This window comes from Callorhinchus milii, unplaced genomic scaffold, assembly GCF_018977255.1.
Source record: "Callorhinchus milii isolate IMCB2004 unplaced genomic scaffold, IMCB_Cmil_1.0 Scaffold4, whole genome shotgun sequence".
Classification (NCBI taxonomy): Eukaryota; Metazoa; Chordata; class Chondrichthyes; order Chimaeriformes; family Callorhinchidae; genus Callorhinchus; species Callorhinchus milii.
This window is the reverse complement of record NW_024704745.1, coordinates 30934106-30953669: the sequence shown is the minus strand read 5'-3', so window position 1 is coordinate 30953669 and position 19564 is coordinate 30934106. Positions and strand designations below refer to the sequence as shown.

The following is a 19564-nucleotide window of genomic DNA, read 5'->3' as shown; positions in this document are numbered from 1 at the left end:
AATAATTAGGTTGATTGTTGAAACTACTAAAATGGAGCATTCCTGATTTTCCTGCATCATTTGGGCACTAAGTCTTTCACTGTAGTAATGAGATGAGATGATGTTAAGCATGCCCCAGCATGTCCAGAGTCCTTTACAGACAATGTATATGGAAAGTTTGTTAGTGATGAACTAAAGACTTAAAATATATATTTTGGTGTGCTTGTTTTTATTGCGTCTTATCAGCAGAAGCTTGCTGAAGAACGGAATGAATCCGGTGCTCAACTTTTATGCTGGCTGACTTAGTGTCAGTAATCTTCAACTGATTTTGATGTTTAATGGGATGATTTCTTTAAACACAGGATATACTTTTTAATACATTTCTTACATTCTCAACTCTGACATTGGTGGTTTTCCAGGGCACTGCTGATGACAGCACAGCCAGCCTGGCTCGCCGGCAGGAGCTGGAAGAACAGAGCAGTCACTGGGGGCAGGGAGTTATCCCAGACAGCTCCTGTTAACCCTGCAAGCCATAGCCCTAAAGACCACCTAAAGGGTGGTCTTAGCTGGACAAGTAGGGAGGAAGCTTGCCAGACAGCAGTATCAATGGCAATCTATGTGGCTTTAGCTGGTTTAGCTCCAGCAGTACCCCAACACACACTCTGCTGTTCCCAAGCCTTGGCTCTTGCCAACCTGTGCCTAATACTTTCCGGAATTAGGTAAGCGGGATGGTCCCTCCAGGGATAAAGTGCACATTCCATTTCCAACAATCTATCTATTTTCCATGTGTAGGTGGAATGCATGGAAATCTCAGCTTGGTTTGGATACTCTTAAGCCAGGTGATGGGTTTCTGCATGTGTCAAAAAATAAAAAAGGCTAACAAGTCAATGCAGTATTTCATTATTCTAAATTCTGTTCATCAAATTAAATATTAAACCAAGCTCCTGTGCAGCTGTTCAGGTAGACGTTAAAGTTCCCATGGTTCTACTTGAAAAGAGAAGGAATTTCTCCCGGTGTCTCTGCATTCCCCGACAATATACAGTCACTACAGTAAAATCCTCTCTGCACCGGAAGACCTTGCTTCTCAATTATTTGTGAGCAGCTAACAATGGAATGTTTTAAACTACCCAGAAACTCTCTTCTCCTGGAAAGAAGGGCAAAGTGTGAGGCTTGGAAATGCAAGGTCTCAATACTAGGAAAGAGGAAAGGACAAGCTTGAGGGAACAACAGTAGGCAATGGGAGAAATTCTTTGTTTATTATACAACTAACTGATTGGAATCTACAGTAATAAAACTTTTTGAACCAAAGCAACTAGATCTGGAAATTAACCACAGTCTTTGTGAAAAAAATGTGGAAAATCTACTTAATACAAGTGGCATATCTTGATCTTATAATAATAGAATAGAAATAATATTCCTTGCATTTGATATAGTGCTTTATTATGTCTTCAATCTCTTAAAGTGCATCACAAGAAGATAATAATAATTGTTACATTTGATGTAGCGCCTTATGAGATGTCTCAAGGCACTTCACAGAATCTAAACAGTCGTGGATTGAGTGCCCAAATTATTTTTGAGGGATTGTTACCCCTCAGAAAATGATCTGCCAATCAACTAACAACGAGTTAGCATACTGCTAGGAAAACAAAGGTGTGTAGAGTAAGGAAACTTGCCTACATTTTGCATTACAGAGGAATCAAACCCGGGCCCTCTTGCTTTTGAGGCGGGAGCACTAATCACTATGCTATGGGACTCGTTTTATTATAAAATGAAGTGAATGTGTATTTTGCAGCCAATGTCCCACAAAAAGCCAGTTGATCACCAGTAATATTTGAGGGATTGTTGGAAAGGACACCGGGAGAAACTCCTTTTTTTGAATTTCGGTTAGGATCTTTAACACCCACCTACAGATATAGACAGGTCCTTGGTTTAAAATCTCATTTGAAGGATGATATCTCTAGCAATGCAACACACAATGAGCACTGCATTGGACTGCCAGCATAGACTATGTGGGTTCCAAGTCCCGACGTGGAGCTTGAACCACAACCTTCTGATTCAGAGGCAAGAGTACTACACTGATCTAGGCTGATAAATGCAAGTTGTTATTTAAGGTTTTAATGGTCTTTAACAAGATGTATACGACTAACTTAGCTGAAAAAATTGACTGAATTCTAATGAGCTCAGGTATAGCAAGACTAAACTTAGACAGATAATGTCCCAGTGTCCAAGTTCACTTGCCAGAGACTGGAATAAGTATTTCCAAAAATGTAATTAAGAGAATGTGTCAAGTCATAGACAGATTTGACATTTTATGACTGGAAGCACCAGTTTCTATTGATCTGCGGGGAACTCTGCTGCTCGTAACAAGCTGAACAGTGAAAGATTAGCAGTCAATTCTATTTTTACTTCAAGCAAATAGTCAAACCCTTGACTATCCAGTGCCTTGGGACGTCCTCCCGACATGAAATGTGTTATATAAATGCAATTTGTTGTTATTTCAATATTATGAAGAATATTATTCCATAGTTATATTCACTATTTTGGACAGATAACTAATGTGGTGGTGAAGTGAGGGATAAGTAGAAAATTAAAAGCTTGGGATTACTTGTGCTTGAGGTCAAGATGAATTTCAGTACTAGCAACCTCATTTAACACTGCTGATGTTGATCTGGAGCTCAAAAACAAAGCATAATGTCAAAAGTCAAACAATCCCAATAGAAATGAAAGAACAATTTGCAAGGTGGAAAATGAATTTTTTAATGGAGTCCTGGAAAGATTCTGCATAGTCAGGGTAGGTATTTTCAATATACAGACCAGATGGGTTTCACCTGAACAAAAGAGGTGTGGATGTGTTGGCAGGTGAGAGAGTATGGTGAGGAAGTGTTCAAGCTAGATACTAGAGTGGTTGTGGTAAGTGTAAGAGAGCACCCAAACTAATTAGGGGAAACCTTAAAGTATACCAGTAGAAACATAAACCAAAGTATAATAAGTCTAATTGATGGGAGATAAGGAAACTAATAAAGCTAATAAAGGAAAGGGGAAAGGCAACAAACAACGCAGCTGTGGTTGACAGATTGGACATGATTAGCAGCACAGAGACATTTTGGAATGATTACAATTATTGGGATACAAATCTGGAAAGATTCACACTGTTTAGGAGAGACTGTATAAGGAGAAGAGGAGATGGTGTGGCAATATATATAAACTCCAGCATTCAGGCACAAATGAGAGAGGATATAAAAAAGGAAAGGGCAGCCACAGAATCACTTCGGGTAGAATTAATAGCTGGCAACAGAGGTAAACTATTTTTGGTTTGCTATAGACCCCCAGGCCAGGGTGATAGTCAGACTCTGGCAGCATCAACCGCCATGGTTGCACACTTCAACTGACCAAGCCCGTCAGGAACATAGATGTCTTGTTCGACCCTCAGCTGTCTTTTCTTCCCCACATCAAAGGCATGACCCGCTCTGCCTTCCCTCACCTCTGTAACATCGCCTGACTCTGCCACTACCTCACCCCTCAGGCCGCTGAAACACTTATTCATGTCTTCATCACCTCCAGGCTCGACTGTGCAAATGCCCTGCTTGTCAGCCTTCCCAACTCCTCCCTCCACAGGCTGCAGATAATCCAGAACTCTGCAACCCATGTCCTCTCAAGCACCAAACTCCATGACCCCATCTCCCCCATTCTCGCCCGACTCCATTGGCTCCCTATCCTTCAGAGGATCCAGTTCAAGATCCGTGTCCTCACCTACAAAGCTCTCCATCACCTCACCCCACCCTACCTCTGCGACTCCCTAACCCCCTACCAACTCGCCCGCTCCCTCCGCTCAGCCCACTCCGCCCTGCTCCACGTCCCCTGACCCACCCGCCCCATCATTGGCAGGAAAGCCTTCAGTCACTCTGCCCCCAACCTCTGGAATTCCATCCCCCAATCACTCCGCTCGCCACCTCCTTAGCCTCCTTCAAGTCCCACCTCAAAACCCTTCTCTTTGACCATGCCATCGGTCACCCCCCTTCCCCTTCCCTCGCTTACCCCACCCGACCCCAGCTTGAGTCTGAAATGCTGTACATTGTCCACTGCCTTGGGACATTCTCCGACGTGAAAGGCACTGTGCAACTTGTTGTTGTTGATCCAGAACTTTGGGATGAGATAAAAAAGGCAACTACCAAGGACCAACCATAGTAGTTGGAGATTTTAACTTACCATAAAATGATTGGGATAAAAATGTGTCTACTGCTAAGATAGGGAAGGGATTTAAAGGAAGTTAAAGGAAGAATGTTTTATGACTCGGTTTGTAAAGGAGCCAACAAGGGCAAATAACAATTTGGATTTTTGTTATGAGTAACCGGGATGATCAAATCTCCAACACGAAGGTGGATGAGTGATTATAACAGTGATCATAATGTTATCACATTTGGTATTCCACGGATTTCGTGAGGTTACAAAAACAAAATGGCCAAATTTCAAAAAGACAAATTTTATGCAATTGAGAAGTCTTGTCAGAGTGGGCCTGGCAGATTTAAACATGGCTAAGGGAGCAGAGGAACTACGGAGCTCATTGAAGGTGGTGATTTAGAGTGCAATGGACCCATGTTAAGCAAAGGTACCAAGCTTAAGGGCATTCCTGTCTGATTGGATGGCACCACAAAGCAACTCTTAAAGAGGGGGAAAAAAGGCATTTAAGGCCATGACGGAAACAACAGCAGCAGCAGCAATTCGGATTTATATAGCGCCCTCCACGCTGGACGGTGTCTCAGAGCGTTTGGTATAGAGGAAAGATGGACTCATTACCAGAAAGCATGTCAGGATTGTAAGAAATGTATCAGAATGGCAAAGAANTTTTTTTGAACCGAACATAGCAAGAAATGTGAAGGATAACAATACAATGTTTTTCAGTTACATTAAGAGATAATTGCATCCATGGATCCTTAAGGAATTAAGGGAGGAAATTGCACAAATCTTTCAGAAATCACTATCCTGGAGAGGTGCCTGGGGCCTGGAGAAAGGCACATGTTGCTCCTATTTTTAAAATAGGTAGCAAAAGTGACCCATAAACCTAAAGACCAGTGAGATTGATGTCCATTTTGATGGAGAAAGCGGGATTCAGAGGAAGTATCTTGCAATGGATATGTAATTGGCTGAAAAATAGAGCCCGGAAGGTGGTGGTACAGGGAATGCCATCAGACTGGGAGAATGTTACCAGTGGAGTTCCACAGGGGTTTGTTTTAGTATCACTTTTGGTTAACATCTTTACTAACAACCTGGAGCTAGGAGTCACAAGCACAGTTACTAAATTTGCAGATGACACATAGCTAATGAGTAATAATAGTAATCCTTCCATTTGATATAGAGCTTTTCATGTCTTCTCGATGTCTCAAAAGCGCTTCACAGAATATACTGTAAAGTGAATTGACTGTATATTTGTGGGCGAAACGTGTCAGCCAATTGTGCACAGCAGTGTCCCACAAACAGTCGTGAATTGTCGTAACCAATTTATTATTGATGAAGGTGGTAAACGGTAAAGATGAACAGGATAAGTTACAGGAGGATTTGAACATTCTTGGGAATTGGGCAGATTGAAGGCAGATGAAATTTAATGTAGAGAAATGCAAAGTGCTTCACATGAGGACAAAAAATCCAGGAAGGGACCATTATTAAAATGGTAAGAAAATAATCTGCACAGAAAATGAAAAGGACCTGGGGATCCTGATTGATAATAAATTGAAGCTATCCCAACAGTGCTCGGTAGCAGTGAGTAAGGCAAACCGGGCTGTATTAATGGGCAATATTGAGCCGAAATAGTGGGATAATCTTGCCACTTTATAAATTACTGGTGCAACCTCACTGTGTGCAGTTCCAGTCACCGCAATATAAGAAGGATATTGCAGTGATTGAGAGGATACAGAGGAGGACAACCAAAATGATTGAGGGGATGGAGGGATTGGACTATGTGGAGAGATTAGATAAATTGGGCATGTTCACACTGGAGAAGAGAAGGTTGAGGGGCAATATGATTACGTTCTACAATTCTGAAGGGAATAGATAATGTAGACCATGATAAACTGTTTTATCTTGTACTGAACAGTTGAACCAGAGGGCAGTGGCCCGGGTTTGAAGAGAGTAAATTAAGAACAAATCTACGGAAACACTTTTTCAGTGAACCAGTAGTTAATTTGTGGAATAGGCTCCCTAGGGAGATGGTGGAAGCAGAAAATGTTGTTTGTTTCAAAAACAAATTAGATAGATTTCTGCTAGAAAATAACATCTTGGGATACAGTATATAGTTTAGGACATGACATCAAGTGACTGCCAGGATGGTGGAAGGTGAACTAAATGGACCTTGGTCTTCTTTCGCCAAACAAATTCTTATGTTCATATGTTCAATAGACAGTAACCCCCAAGGACAAAGTCTCCAGCAGTCATAAAAATATCGATTGTTTCTTCCAGAAAAAACATTGGAAATTATGTAATGTATTTTTTTGTGGGTTTGTGAGACAAAGTATGTGCGGAGAAGTGTGGGGAAAGTGAAGGAAGAACTCATAATCATAATAAAGAAGAAGCTAGTAATCAAGGTAAAATTTAGCTATGTTGTAACTGGTACAGGCTCTGACTGCAGCAGTAAGCAAATGGGTTGAAAAGAAAGTGTCTGCTTTAAATGCTGAGGGTGTTGAAAATAAAAGGTAATTATTATTTATTTAACCAGGAACAATAAAGAACAACATGGCAATGATTTTTCCTCTTAGCTTTCTCTGGAAATCAGTTAAATGCTAATGCTTTGTCTTGTCTGGTAAATAGCAGAAAGCTTTGCTTTCTTTTAGGGGCCAGCTTATCTTTATTGCTTCAATTGTAAAACGTGAAATGTCAGAGTAATTCTAAACCAAGCCTTTGGTCTTGTAATTTCCCATGCCCTGATCAATAGCTCAATGCCTTGAAGATAATAGTGGAAGGAGGGACCAGTGCATTCCCCCTAGTTTACCTACTAACTCATGAATATTTTTTCCTCATGCAGTGTGAAGAATCAATTTCACTGTGTTGTTTAAAATCTGGGAACCCTCCTGAACTGATTCCATTACACCATTTTCTCTTAGACTGTGCTACCCTCTGCCTTCTTTAGGAGCCACTTCACTTTAATGTGTTATCAACAGATAACATCGTACTTTATTGCCACATCTCATTGTGGGGAGTGGGAGCAGCTTCCTTCATCAGCACCATTCAAAGATTGAATAGAACAAATGCTAGGCCATATTCCTTTTGTGATAGCCATTAAATAAGAAGGCTGCATTCTCAAGAATTTTAAATTAACTTGCAGAACATGCTGTTCTCAGAAATCAATAGTTTGTATTTCTGTGCAGAGAAAATAAGAAGCAGACAATAGGACGTTTTGTTTGATTTAGAATCTGTTATTATTTGTAGAAGCTTTTAAAAACTATTAAATTAATGTATGTACACAATTCACACCAACAGATAATAATAATAATACTAACAACAATAATCTTTGCATTTGATATAGCACTTTATCGCAGCTTCAAGGTGCTTCACGAGATTTTACTGCGAAGTGTAGTGACTGTATATTTGTAGATTATGAAATTGAACTCCACTTTTTTCAGGTAATATGATTATCTGTGAGTGAGGTTTTGCTACATTTAACAATATAGTCCCTGGTTTTTAATATATCACAGTGGAAGCAATTTGCTCATGACGTGGGCTTTGGTCAATTAAATCAAATGTATTCATTAACAAAGAGAGATTAAATAATGCAAAGCTGGAAATCAATAACACATAAGCACAAACAGATATTGGGTGACTTTAAAAGGAAATCATATGCAATGTCTGATGTAACTAGCTTCCAGGTAAAAGTTTGCCAGTTTACTGAAAAATTATGGCATTGTCTTGAAATATATATGTGGAGTCCTGTAACTGAGTGGTTAGAGCACTCGCTTTGCAAGCGAGAGACCTGAGTTCAATTCCAGACAGTGCAAAACCTTGGGCAAGTTTCCTTACTCCACACGCCTAATAATAATCCCTCCAAAACCCAAAACAATAATAAATTGGTCATTTTCAATCTACGACTGCTTGTGGGACATTGCTGTGCGCAATTGGCTGCCGCGTTCGCCCACAAATATACAGTCAATTCACTTTACAGTGTGTTCTGTGAAGCGTTTGGGACGTCCTCCCGACGTGAAAAGTGCTACATCAAATGCAAGGATTATTATTATTATTATAGCCACAGAATCTCAACACATAAAAACATGTATTGTTTATTAGTCAGATCTTTAATTCTCAATATGCGATACGGTCTGCATTTCATGTCCTCTCATGCCGAAACCGCGCGTACTGAATTTGATATTCATTTATCAAGCAAAAATACAGAAGACTTAATGCTCTGTTATGCGTTGCATTAAAAGACTATTTATATTTCACAAATTATATGGCAGAACGAGTTAAGCTTTTGTCATCCAGGTGCAATAAGTCTGCCACAGCATCCATTTAAATGAAAAATTTTTGTGCTAATTTGGATGTGATCAAGTAACACAAATAGAAGTGTGTACTAAACGGAATCATTTGACTTGCATGAAAATATAACATTTCGCAATAAAGCAAATGTTCTTTGTGGAACACCATTAAACACCAGCAGTATCTTCCTTTGAAAAGTCAGCTAATGTGATCTATTCCAACATGGACTGTCGTGACATAGGTTTCATTACTCTCTTCCCTTTCTTGGCATCTTCACGATCCACTTAGATCTCTTTCCCCAAAACTCTTTTATAAGAGGTGGCTCAGATGTGTGTGGGTACAGCACTGTTTTAAATTCCCTGTTCCTTACTGTGATGAACTGACTAATCTTTCAATTGTACCTTTGCACAGTGGAATGACTGAGATTGGTCACTCAGATATGGGGGAGATCAGTCACACACCAATGCTCTACAACTCCATACCTTATTTTTGATAATATATATTTATTTACAAATATAACATTTAGTGCTACAGAAATCCAAAACAAACACATCTTCTGTTACAATGTTTTCTTTTCTCCTGATACAAAACACATTCTGTTGTTTACGGTACATTCTGTGGAGTCCTGTGGCTCAGTGGTTAAGCACTCGCTTTGCAAGCGAGACCTGAGTTCAATTCCAGGCAGAGGGCGAAACCTTGGGCAAGTTTCCTTACTCCACACGCCTAATAATAATCCCTCCAAAACCAAAACAATAATAAATTGGTCATTTTCAATCTATGACTGTTTGTGGGACATTGCTGTGCGCAATTGGCTGCCGCGTTCGCCCACAAATATACAGTCAATTCACTTTACAGTGTGTTCTGTGAAGCGCTTTGGGACGTCCTCCCGATGTGAAAAGAGCTATATCAAATGCAAGGATTATTATTATTATTCTTTCCCCGCACATAGGTTGTGCACACATTTTTTGGGACTCTCCCTTTAACACAGTCGGGAGTCGCCCCTGTGTACGCCAGATCCATGTGCACACCAGCACACACCGTTGATAAGGTTCACTTGCTGCTTTCGATGTGCACTATACGCGCATGTGTTTACTGTACATACATTTTCGGGACGCTCTTTGATTACATCTTGAGCATCCTTACTTCAATCAGTTTGGGTGCACTCGTGGGCTACCCGGTGGGTGCACCCCGAGTGGGTTGTGCCGGAGCAGCTCCTGCCGGGGTCAGGTCCCATTTGGTCTTCGCCATTGTGAACTGAACTTCAGCTTGTCCCTCAGTATACAGTCCCTGATCCTAGCGTGTGTGAGCCTGAGGCAGGCTCTCATAGTCCCCTGGTTCTGCCAGAATAACACCTGTTTTCAGGAATGCCAAAGGGCGTCCTTTACCAAGTTTATGATCCTCCAGGCAAACTCGATATAGGTTTCGCTGTGAGGGCCCAGGAACAGGCCATACAGCACCGAGTGCCGTGACAGAGGGTCCCCAGGGACGAACCGCGATAGAATCCATTCCAACGTTTTCCAAGCCGCCTTTGCAAAACAACACTTCAGGAAGAGGTGGTCCACTGTCTCCTGGCCTCTGCAGCCGGCCCGAGTGCTGACTGGCCTAGACCTGAACTGTGCATAAAAGCCCTGAGGGGGCCGGGCTCTTTTATCCGCAGCCAGGCCATGTCCTGATGGTTGTTGGTCAGGGCTGGTGACGAGGTGTTTTTCCAGACGTCTACAATGCTATACCATGTACATGCATACAACAACAACAAGATTACATTTGTATAGCGCCTTTCACGTCGGGAGGACGTCCCAAGGTGCTGGACAGCGTACTGCATTTCAGACCCGAGCTGGGGTCAGGGGGGGAGAAGGGAGGGGAGGGGAGTTGACCGATGGCATGGTCGAAGAAGAGAGTCTTGAGGCGGGCCTTGAAGGAGGTCATACTCCCTACCAACTGTCATACCACTGACAGTTTGATGATTTCATACTTAAAATGCAATGTGTTACTTTTCACATACTTTGGATGTTCACTTTTAGGCTACAGCAATAAATTCACAATGCTATATAGTTCTAGAATAATCAAAGAGCTATTGCTAAAGTTATATAAATCAATGGTTAGACCACAATTAGAATATTGTATCCAATACCGTTCAGCCCACTTTAGGAAAGATGTCAAGGCGATAGAGGGGGTGTTGAGGAGAGTTAAGATGGGTTTTGTCCTATGACTGGAGGAACTGGGACTTTGAGGGTGACCTGATAGAGGTATTTAAAATTATGAAGGGGTTTAATAGAATCAATAGGGAGAAATTATTTCCACTGGTCAGTGAATCAATAACAATAGGGCATTAATTTAAGATAATTAATAAATGAGCAAATGGGGCCGTTAGGAAAAAAAATAATGCATATAGTAGTTAGGATTTGAAATATTCCACTGGGAGGTTGGTTGAGGCATGATCCATGTCAACTTTAAAGGAGTAACTAGACAAATACTATGAAAAGAGTCGGCTACAGGAAGTATGGGGAAAGGGCAGTAAATGGGACTGAAAGGATAGCTCTTGAAGAAGCCGACACAGCCACAATGGGCCGAATAGCCTTCTTCTGTCAAGTTCTATGGTTCTATAGTTAATTCTTGCATTTGATATATTGGTGCAGAAATGCTAAACACACTTCATGATATTGCAAATTCAGCTATAACATAGATGCACTCTGGATCTTATTTACTGTGTGCTCAACCGGCTCTATCTGATTTAGGTTTCTTACTCAGGGCAAACATTCTACCAATTGAGCAAGGCTGACAATTCTGGGCATTAATCTGTTACGATAACGTATGACTGCCAAAAAGGAAAAATTGTCCCAAAGTGGACAAAAACTAGTACTATGGATTTCAGATTAGTAATAATAATATTCAGACTAATAATAATCCTTGAGATAATGTACTTTTACATTGTCAAAATGTCTCAAAACACTTCACAGAACTTTTATTGTAAAATGTAGTGACTGTGTATTTGTAGGCAAACATGGTAGCCAATTTGCACACAGTAATAACCTATGAACTGACATGAAATGAGTGACCAATTTTTCCTTGAGGAATTGTTGGCCAGGGTACTGGGAAAAACTCCCTTCTCTTTTTGAATAATGCCATGGAATAATTAACATCCTGAGCAAGAAAATGCGACATCAGTAAAATGTCTCATCAGAAGGTGGCACTTTTGACAAATCAGCGTTCTCCCAGCGTTACATTGGAGTATCAGCTCTTGAATCCAACATAGGATTTAAAGCATGTATGGGAATCATGGTTATCACTGTATCAAATAGGAAGGGCTTTGGTTCTATATTGCCTTAGCTCCACTCTTATGCTCCCTGACACCTGAGCCCCTCAGTGGCATAAAAAAATGGCATAAGGTAATCACTCCCACATTCCAATTTATTCCCTCTTTAATACTGCAGATTTGTAAACAAATAATAATCTGTTCATTTACATGTGCAAATGCTGTATAGGGATGTGTAAAAGTAAAAATTACAAACCCAGCAGATTGACTGAGGCGCTTTGGCAGCACAGGATTTCACACTGAAAGCAGTCTGCTGGGCAAAATGTAAATGTAACCCTTTGCTTTATTTCCAGTCACTTAATTGTTTAAAGGTCTGCCCGCAAATGAACAACCATTTAACAGTGCAGGAGGGAGTTGTGTGCTGTGCCCAAAATTGTTTAGCCCTTTATTGATTCAGGCTCCAATTCTATCCCGTGGTCAGTGTGTTTCAATGCTTTGTGTGGGTGTATCCCACTGAAACTGAATAGGGGTTGAGTGCAGGGACATTGCCATGGACTTATCAGCATAGACTGTCTGGCAGTCACAAACATCGAACTATTGAACTGTGTTGAGTCATAATAATAAAATTTGTCCTGAGGCAAGAGTGTGAATTGATTCAGATAATAGAGTGACCTCTTGTAATATGTGGATCCACACCACTGGATAATACAATGTACACCCCAGGTAAACAGTACTGCTTTTGTTTTGTAAAAAAAAGGTGACCTGGCCTTTCTGTGTGTGCATGTCAAAAAGTATTTATATGTTTTACTTTCTAATGCAGTAAGGCACTCCTGACTAGCTGTGGATCACAGTGGTGTGTGTGTGCCTTGTACATGCATGTCAGCATGTCCACACAAATACTTTCAGCATTATATTCAGCAATCTCACAAACCATTTGTCAGCACAAAGCAAAAAAAAATATTCCAGGATGTTATATTAACAAGGTAAATGTGGCATATTGTAAGGAGTTTAAAAAACTTTCTGCATGCCAATTTGCCACAACAACAACAACAACAACAAGATTCCATTTATAGAGCGCCTTTCACGTCGGGAGGACGTCCCAAGGTGTTGTACAGTTGGGTCAGGACCCGAGCAGGGGGGAAATGGTCAGGGTGAGGGGAGGGAAGGGAGGGAGCGAGGAGGGGCTAGAGTGTCGAGAGGGGAGGTGAAGGCACGGACAAAGAGAATGGTCTTGAGACCGGCCTTGAAGGAGGAAAGGGAGGAAGCAAGGCGAAGGCACTGGGGGATAGAGTTCCAGAGCCTCGGGGCTGAGAGGCTGAAGGCCCGGCCACCGATGGTAGGGCGGTTGGGGCGGGGGATGTGGAGCAGACCGGAGCCAGAGGAATGGAGGGTACGGGCAGGTAGGTAGGGGGATAGTAGGTCGGAGAGGTAGGAGGGAGCAAGGCCGTGAATGGCCTTGTAGGTGAGGATGAAGATCTTGAAATCGATCCTCTGGGGATACATTTAACAACCACAAGGTGATACATTTAACAATAACAACTTACATTTATATACGACAACAACAAAATTACATTTGTATAGCACTTTTCATGTTGGGAGGACGTCCCAAGGTGCTGAAATATAGCACCCTTCACCTAGGATAGTGTTCCAGAGCACTACCCTGCGTGAGGTACCTTATGATATTTAACAAATCAACTGATCCCAGGTATGCTCCCAATGCCCATCTCAATGGCAACGTCTTAGAAGCTACTGCTTATTGGATTGTTGGTTCATTGATTGCTTTCCTCTAACTTTTTTTGTTTACTTAAAGTGGTGTCCCAATAGCTGATAATCCAATGCCTCAGATTACATCAATTCATTACTTTGACTCGATTGGTATAACTCTTGTCTAATTGATGGCTGTGGGTTCAAGCTCCACATCAGTACTTTGAGCCCATAATTTAGGATGGCGTTCCAATGGAGTACTGAGAAAGAACTGCATTGTTTAAGATAATAATAATCCTTGCATTTGATATTGCGCCTTATCACTTCAGTGAAATGTCTCAAGGCACTTCATAGGATTTTATTGTGAAGTGTAATGACTGTGTAATATCCTTCAATAAAACAATAATAATTTTGTCACTCAATCCACGATTACTTGTGGGACACTGCTGTGCACAATTGGCTGCTGCATTTCGCCTACAAATATGCAGTCAATTTACTTTACAGTATATTCTATGAAGCGCTTTGAGACATTTAGAAGACGTGAAAAGCACTATATTAAATGCAAGGATTATTATTATTTGTAGGAGAACGTGGCAACCAATTTGGGCACAGCCGTGTCCTGCAACAACCATAAAGTGAGTGATCAAATGTATTTGGGGGATTGTTGGCCAGGACACTGAGAGAAACTTACTTTTATTTTTTAGTGCCATGGGACCTTTAACACACACCTGAACAGGCATATGGTTTAGGGTCTCATCTGAATGATGAATTCTGTCCTTTGGATGAGAGGTGCAAACTGGCTGCTGTATTCACCTACAAATACTTGACAATTACCTGTGATGCACTTTGAGACGCTTTGATAGTATACCTTATATCCATCCAAGGATGATTGTTATTATTTACTTTGAAGCTCATTAGTAAAGCCAGTGTTTTGTTTGAAGCTGAGCCATATAAGCCCATAGTACACCTAGGTTTGATTGCCATTCTACGCTGAGATAGCTGACCTCCAGCAGGGCAGTAATGGCAGCACAACAATTTGTGTCATTGTCCCTGAACTATGGAGTGGAAGAATCAGGCACAATCTCCCATTTCTTTTCACGACAGATCAATGACCAATGACCCTGAGAAGGTTTGGATGTATGTGAATGCCAGTGAGGACATGGTTGACACTCGGAGTGTGTAAAATGGCCTCTTAGGCAAGGGCAGAAACAATATATGGGTACTTCAGAGAGAACATATTATTATTGGTAAAATTGCTGGCGTGAGAGCATGTTCACAGGTGAGTTTTGTGAATTTAATTTGGACTCAGAATGACTGCTTTCTCACAAAACATTTAGCACATGTTCACCTTAAGAGTTTAGAGCACCAACATTTACATATTTCTGAAAAATTACATTTGGACATATTGGTTTCTTGCAGAATTATAAGCTATTCTTAGATATGAGATGTTAATTAAGATTCACCTAACATCTCCATATCACAAAATGTTATGATACAATTGTAAATGAGGTGCTTGGAAGAAACCTTCCAAACCCTACCCACTTTATTTTTATTTTTGTGCAGACCCAAAATTGGCTTCATCACTAGTATTAGGTGCACGCTGTGCAAATTCTAAGGAATACTGCAGTAATGGCAACAAACCCTGCATAATATTAGCCGCCACAGTCATGATCTTAATTATAATGACAATCGCTTTGCCTTAGCTGCTTAAATTAAGCCTCATTTAACAATTCTACAAGCACAAATCAATGTTTAGGCTGAAATGAAATGTTATTGGTTGATGTTCACCTATGCTTAAGGTTGCGTTATGGATTCTTAATCTTGTTCTATTGATGAAGGTATGATGCTCTAGAATGTGCCAGTACGACCACTGTGATTTAATTATGCTTGGGGAGCTGCAGTGCTTTTAATACAGCTTTACGAATGCCAGAGCTAACTGCGGCAGCAATAGCAGAGATGGTAGCAATGGTGTAGGCTTCCAAAGAAGGTGTTGTGTTCTCAATACACAGTACAAAATATGAGCACTGTCTCAAATAAAATTGTGTTCTTTTGTTGTGATTCACACAGAAACATTCAACCCTTCAGCCAGTAAATGTCACACACACACATACAGAAAGGTTTTGTACTCTTTTGAGGCAGCGGAAAAAAAGCTACAGCAGAGCCCATTTGACAATTTAAACAGCAGAATTTAATACTGTTCTGGGAATTATGGGATTTAAAATTGATTATAATAAGCATTCACTATAACCGTAGCATTTTTCCAATCCTATGCTATTTGTTAATAGCCTGTTTTCAAAACATACACAAAAGCAATGCTCTATTTAAAATAAAAGGACTGTGACTTTTAATTGTTAATTTCACAGTTAGATAGATCTCTCTCTCTCGCTTTGACTTTCAATGCAAGATTTTGTTTATTAGGTTTCCAGCTTATAATGAGATGAAAGTCTCAGCTCTAATAGGCTGTGGAGTTACTTGGATGAGTATTAAGGAAATCTATGTTACATGAGCAACTCCCAGTGATCAGCATTGGCTGTTTCCGGCAGCTTGGACAGAACATGGAAAAGCTAATGTTGTGACTTGAATACAGACGATGGAGGCTTTCATCTCAGCAAAGGCCGAGTCTTTCAAACACACTCATGTTAGACACTTTAGCCATGCAACACTGGCTCCCCTGACAAAGCACGGAGATCGTCCTTTTTAGGGTTGTGAAAAGCTGAACCATTCCTGAAAATGTGTAAATGTAAAAAAAGAAAGTGACAGGAGGTGAATAAAGATGATTTTTTTTTAAAAAATCTTAATTTCTAGGTCTAATCAGAAAATTCCCATCTTCTATTTGCCATTTTTTTGTGCTGAGGTTTTACTGATATGATTTAACCAGCAGTACTATATGTAGCTGTACTTAAAGATTGTAGAGTGGAGCAAATATAGTTGTAATAAAAACAGTTTGGCATTTCTTCTCCCCACCCCCCCCACACCCACTGACTTTACAAAACAAAATCAAACCAGTGTTCCTTCCTTGCTGCTACCTTTGAAAATCACCAGCAAAAAGCAGTCTTTCGTGCATGGACACAATCAGGGGGTCTCCTCAAAAACAAAAAAGGGTTTTAATCTCAGTAAATTGAAAGACGTGAGTATCTTCGCTAATGCTGAACATCTGAGCTCCTATAAGCTGAGCTCCTGCAGAGATTTTAACAGCCTCTGCACCACTAGTGAGTAGAACTGGAGTCTTGTAATTAATAGCAGCTTGTTTTATAATTTACACGTGAGAGTGAGAAAAATAGGTTCCTACAGATGCATGCTGTGCCGATAGACGGTAGTTGCAAATCGATACGTAGATTTTTAAAAAAAACATCTTTGCCTAATTATCTGTTACGTTACTTTCCCCATCAGCTGCACCAAGATTCTTAGAAAGGTGATCAGTTTTTTAATAGTGCTTCAGTTTTAATTTATCTTTCTCTTTCCAAAGGCATCTATGCCTGTCTGCCTTGTCACAAGTTGTAACAAGGCATTGATGTGTCACTGTGTTGTGCCATAGAGATATCGATTGCAAATTTATGCTATGATTTCTCTGAATGGTGAGATACTGATTTCAATGGAGTGGAGCTTAAGAGGCGTTTCCTCTCAGTGAGAGAAGAAAATCTAATGGAAACACTGCCTTCTTGCGCCCCCTAGCTGTTGGCTATAAAACAGCATTGCCAGAAATCTGGATGTGCATTGCCCACTCCTCTACTACAGTACCAACAACTTGCATTTATATAGCATCCTTCATGTAGTGTAGCATAACAGAGGTGGAGCTTGTTGCCCAGCCGTGGAGAGAGGGATAGGTACAGTTAAAGAGGAAGGTCAGCTGTGACCTGAAGATGGGCAAGGTGAGGGCCGTGCATGATGGAGGGATTGAGGCAGAAAGTTCCAGTGTCTTGGGGCATAGTGGCTGAAAGCAGGGCCTCCGATTGTGCTGCAATTGGACGAGGGATGTGCAAGAGGCCAGAGCTGGTTGAGCAAAGGGTGGGTAGAGGTGTAAGCAGGTTGGAGAGGTTGGAAGGTGCAAGGGCATACAGTGATTTGTACGTGAGTGTGAGGATCTTGAGATGGATCTGATCTGCAATAAGGAGCCAGTGCAGGCCGGCGAGGACTGGGATGATGGGTGGTGAGGTGGAGATCATTAGAAAGGTGGGGTGGAAGGGGTGAATGAGGAGAAAATAAATAAACTCCTTCAAATACAAAATAAACCTGGCATAGGTAAAAACAAGTTTGTTTTAAACAAAAAAATGTATTAAACAAATAAAATCCTCATCTAAACCTTGGTTGGTAAAGCAAACATGTATTCTATGAGAGCATGAAAGAGAGAATGGTGTATACACAGTAATATGTGCTTGCCATTAATGCACACAAGATGTAGAGTGATTCAAAGCAAGAACACAGATTTTTTTTCTACCCATTGCAAATTGCTCTTGCCAGGGCTGAAGAGAGGTTTGTGTGCACAGAGCTTTGTGTGCAAAGAGCTTTGCTAAATAGTAGTGGAAGCAATTTCTTTTTTAATGATACTAAAGGGCTGGGGGCGTAGCTGGCTCTCTTAACAATATTAAAAATTGCTGTGTGCAAATTGGCTGCGCATTTGGTTACAGAATACAGTGGCTACACATTACAGTAAATCCTGTGAAGCGCTTTGTGATGTCCTTGTGATGTAACAGGTACTATATCAAAAGGATTATTATAAATGATTATTCTGATAAAACCTTGAGGGTGGTCTCATGGACCTGTCAAAAAAACTCCTTTTAAAAATTCCCTTGAATTCATTTTGATTAAAACTCAACTTATACTGCAGCATCAGTAGCAGCTTAGTTGAGACCAGGCCACTGGCTCATTTAAGGATAGCAGGATATAACAGTGAAACGGTAGGGTGGGTATTCTGGATGGTAAAGATCAAATGGTGCTGAAGGGGCTTCCTCTTAACTTCTTTTGTGATCAATCCCGAATTTCAAGAGCAGGGATCAAAATAGAATTGATCCAATGAAAATTGCAGTCGACCTGCACTTCACTATCAGTGTGATAGTCTTGTTCGACCCTCAACTGTCTTTTCTTCCCCACATTCAAGTCATGACCCACTCTGCCTTACCTCACCTCCGTAACATCACTTGACTCCACCACAACCTCACCTCACTCTGCAGCCTGTGTCCTCTCCTGCACCAAACTCCATGATCCCATTTCCCCCATTCTCGCCCGACTCCATTGGCTCCCTAACCTTCAGAGGATCCAGTTCAAGATCCTGGTCTTCACATGCAAACCCCTCCATGGCCTCGCTCCACCCTACTTGTGCGACCTCCTAACCTCCTACCAACCCGCCCATTCCCTCTGCTCAGCCGGCTCCGGCCTGCTCCACGTCCCCCGACCCACCCGCCCCACCATTGGCCTTCAGCCACTCTGCCCCCAACCTCTGGAACTCCATCTCCCAATCACTCCACCTCAACCCCTCAGCCTCCTTCAAGTCCCGCCTCAAGACCCTTCTCTTCGATCATGTCATCAGCCACCCCCCTTCCCCTCCGCTCCCTTCTCCCCCCCTGACCCCAGCTCGGGTCTGAAATGCTGTACACTGTCCAGCGCCTTGGGATGTCCTCCCGACGTGGAAGGCGCTATACAAATGTAATCTTGTTGTTGATATGCTTTGCATAAAAGGAGTGTGACTGAGAACTGACATCACTTAGATCTTAATTTTATCAAATCTGAGCATACATAATACATACAAAAAAAATTGAATATCCACTATTCATTATCCACACACTTGATAATTTCCTGCTGTACATATAAGTATAATATTTGACTGCCAATACTTATCAATCAAAATTGTGTGATACATTCCTATTTGTTCTTTAGACATACAACTCGCCCATTTATGAAATGGGATATCAGTCTTTGTTAACGAATTACATAGGTTCCTGCCCTCTGTTATTAGACTGTTAACAATACTATCATACCTGTTAACAAATCTCAGCCAATGCAACTATACTTGCCAATGGGCAGTGCCAGGAAGGGCACCATTTCTAATCCACCATAGTCTGTTTATAACATCTTCACACTATTTAACACAGAAAATGGAACAAACAGAACAACAAACATGAACATACTGAACAGTTAACATTTTTCCCCATGGGAAAGAATTAAATGCTACAGTAG

At 41.2% G+C, this 19564-nt stretch overlaps 1 protein-coding gene across 8 annotated transcripts in view; it reads left to right on the top strand.

Moving 5' to 3' along the window:
- The window catches only part of LOC103176881 (protocadherin-9), a 397017-nt gene that overhangs the window by 215672 nt on the left and 161781 nt on the right, over positions 1-19564 (top strand). Inside the window, exon 5 of one of the 8 annotated variants that reach the window (XM_042333963.1) lies at positions 6933-6952. The exons of the other annotated variants lie outside the window; for them this stretch is intronic. Coding sequence (XP_042189897.1) covers positions 6933-6952 — 20 coding nt within the window. The remainder of the gene's footprint in view (positions 1-6932; positions 6953-19564) is intronic. 8 annotated transcript variants of the gene reach the window in all.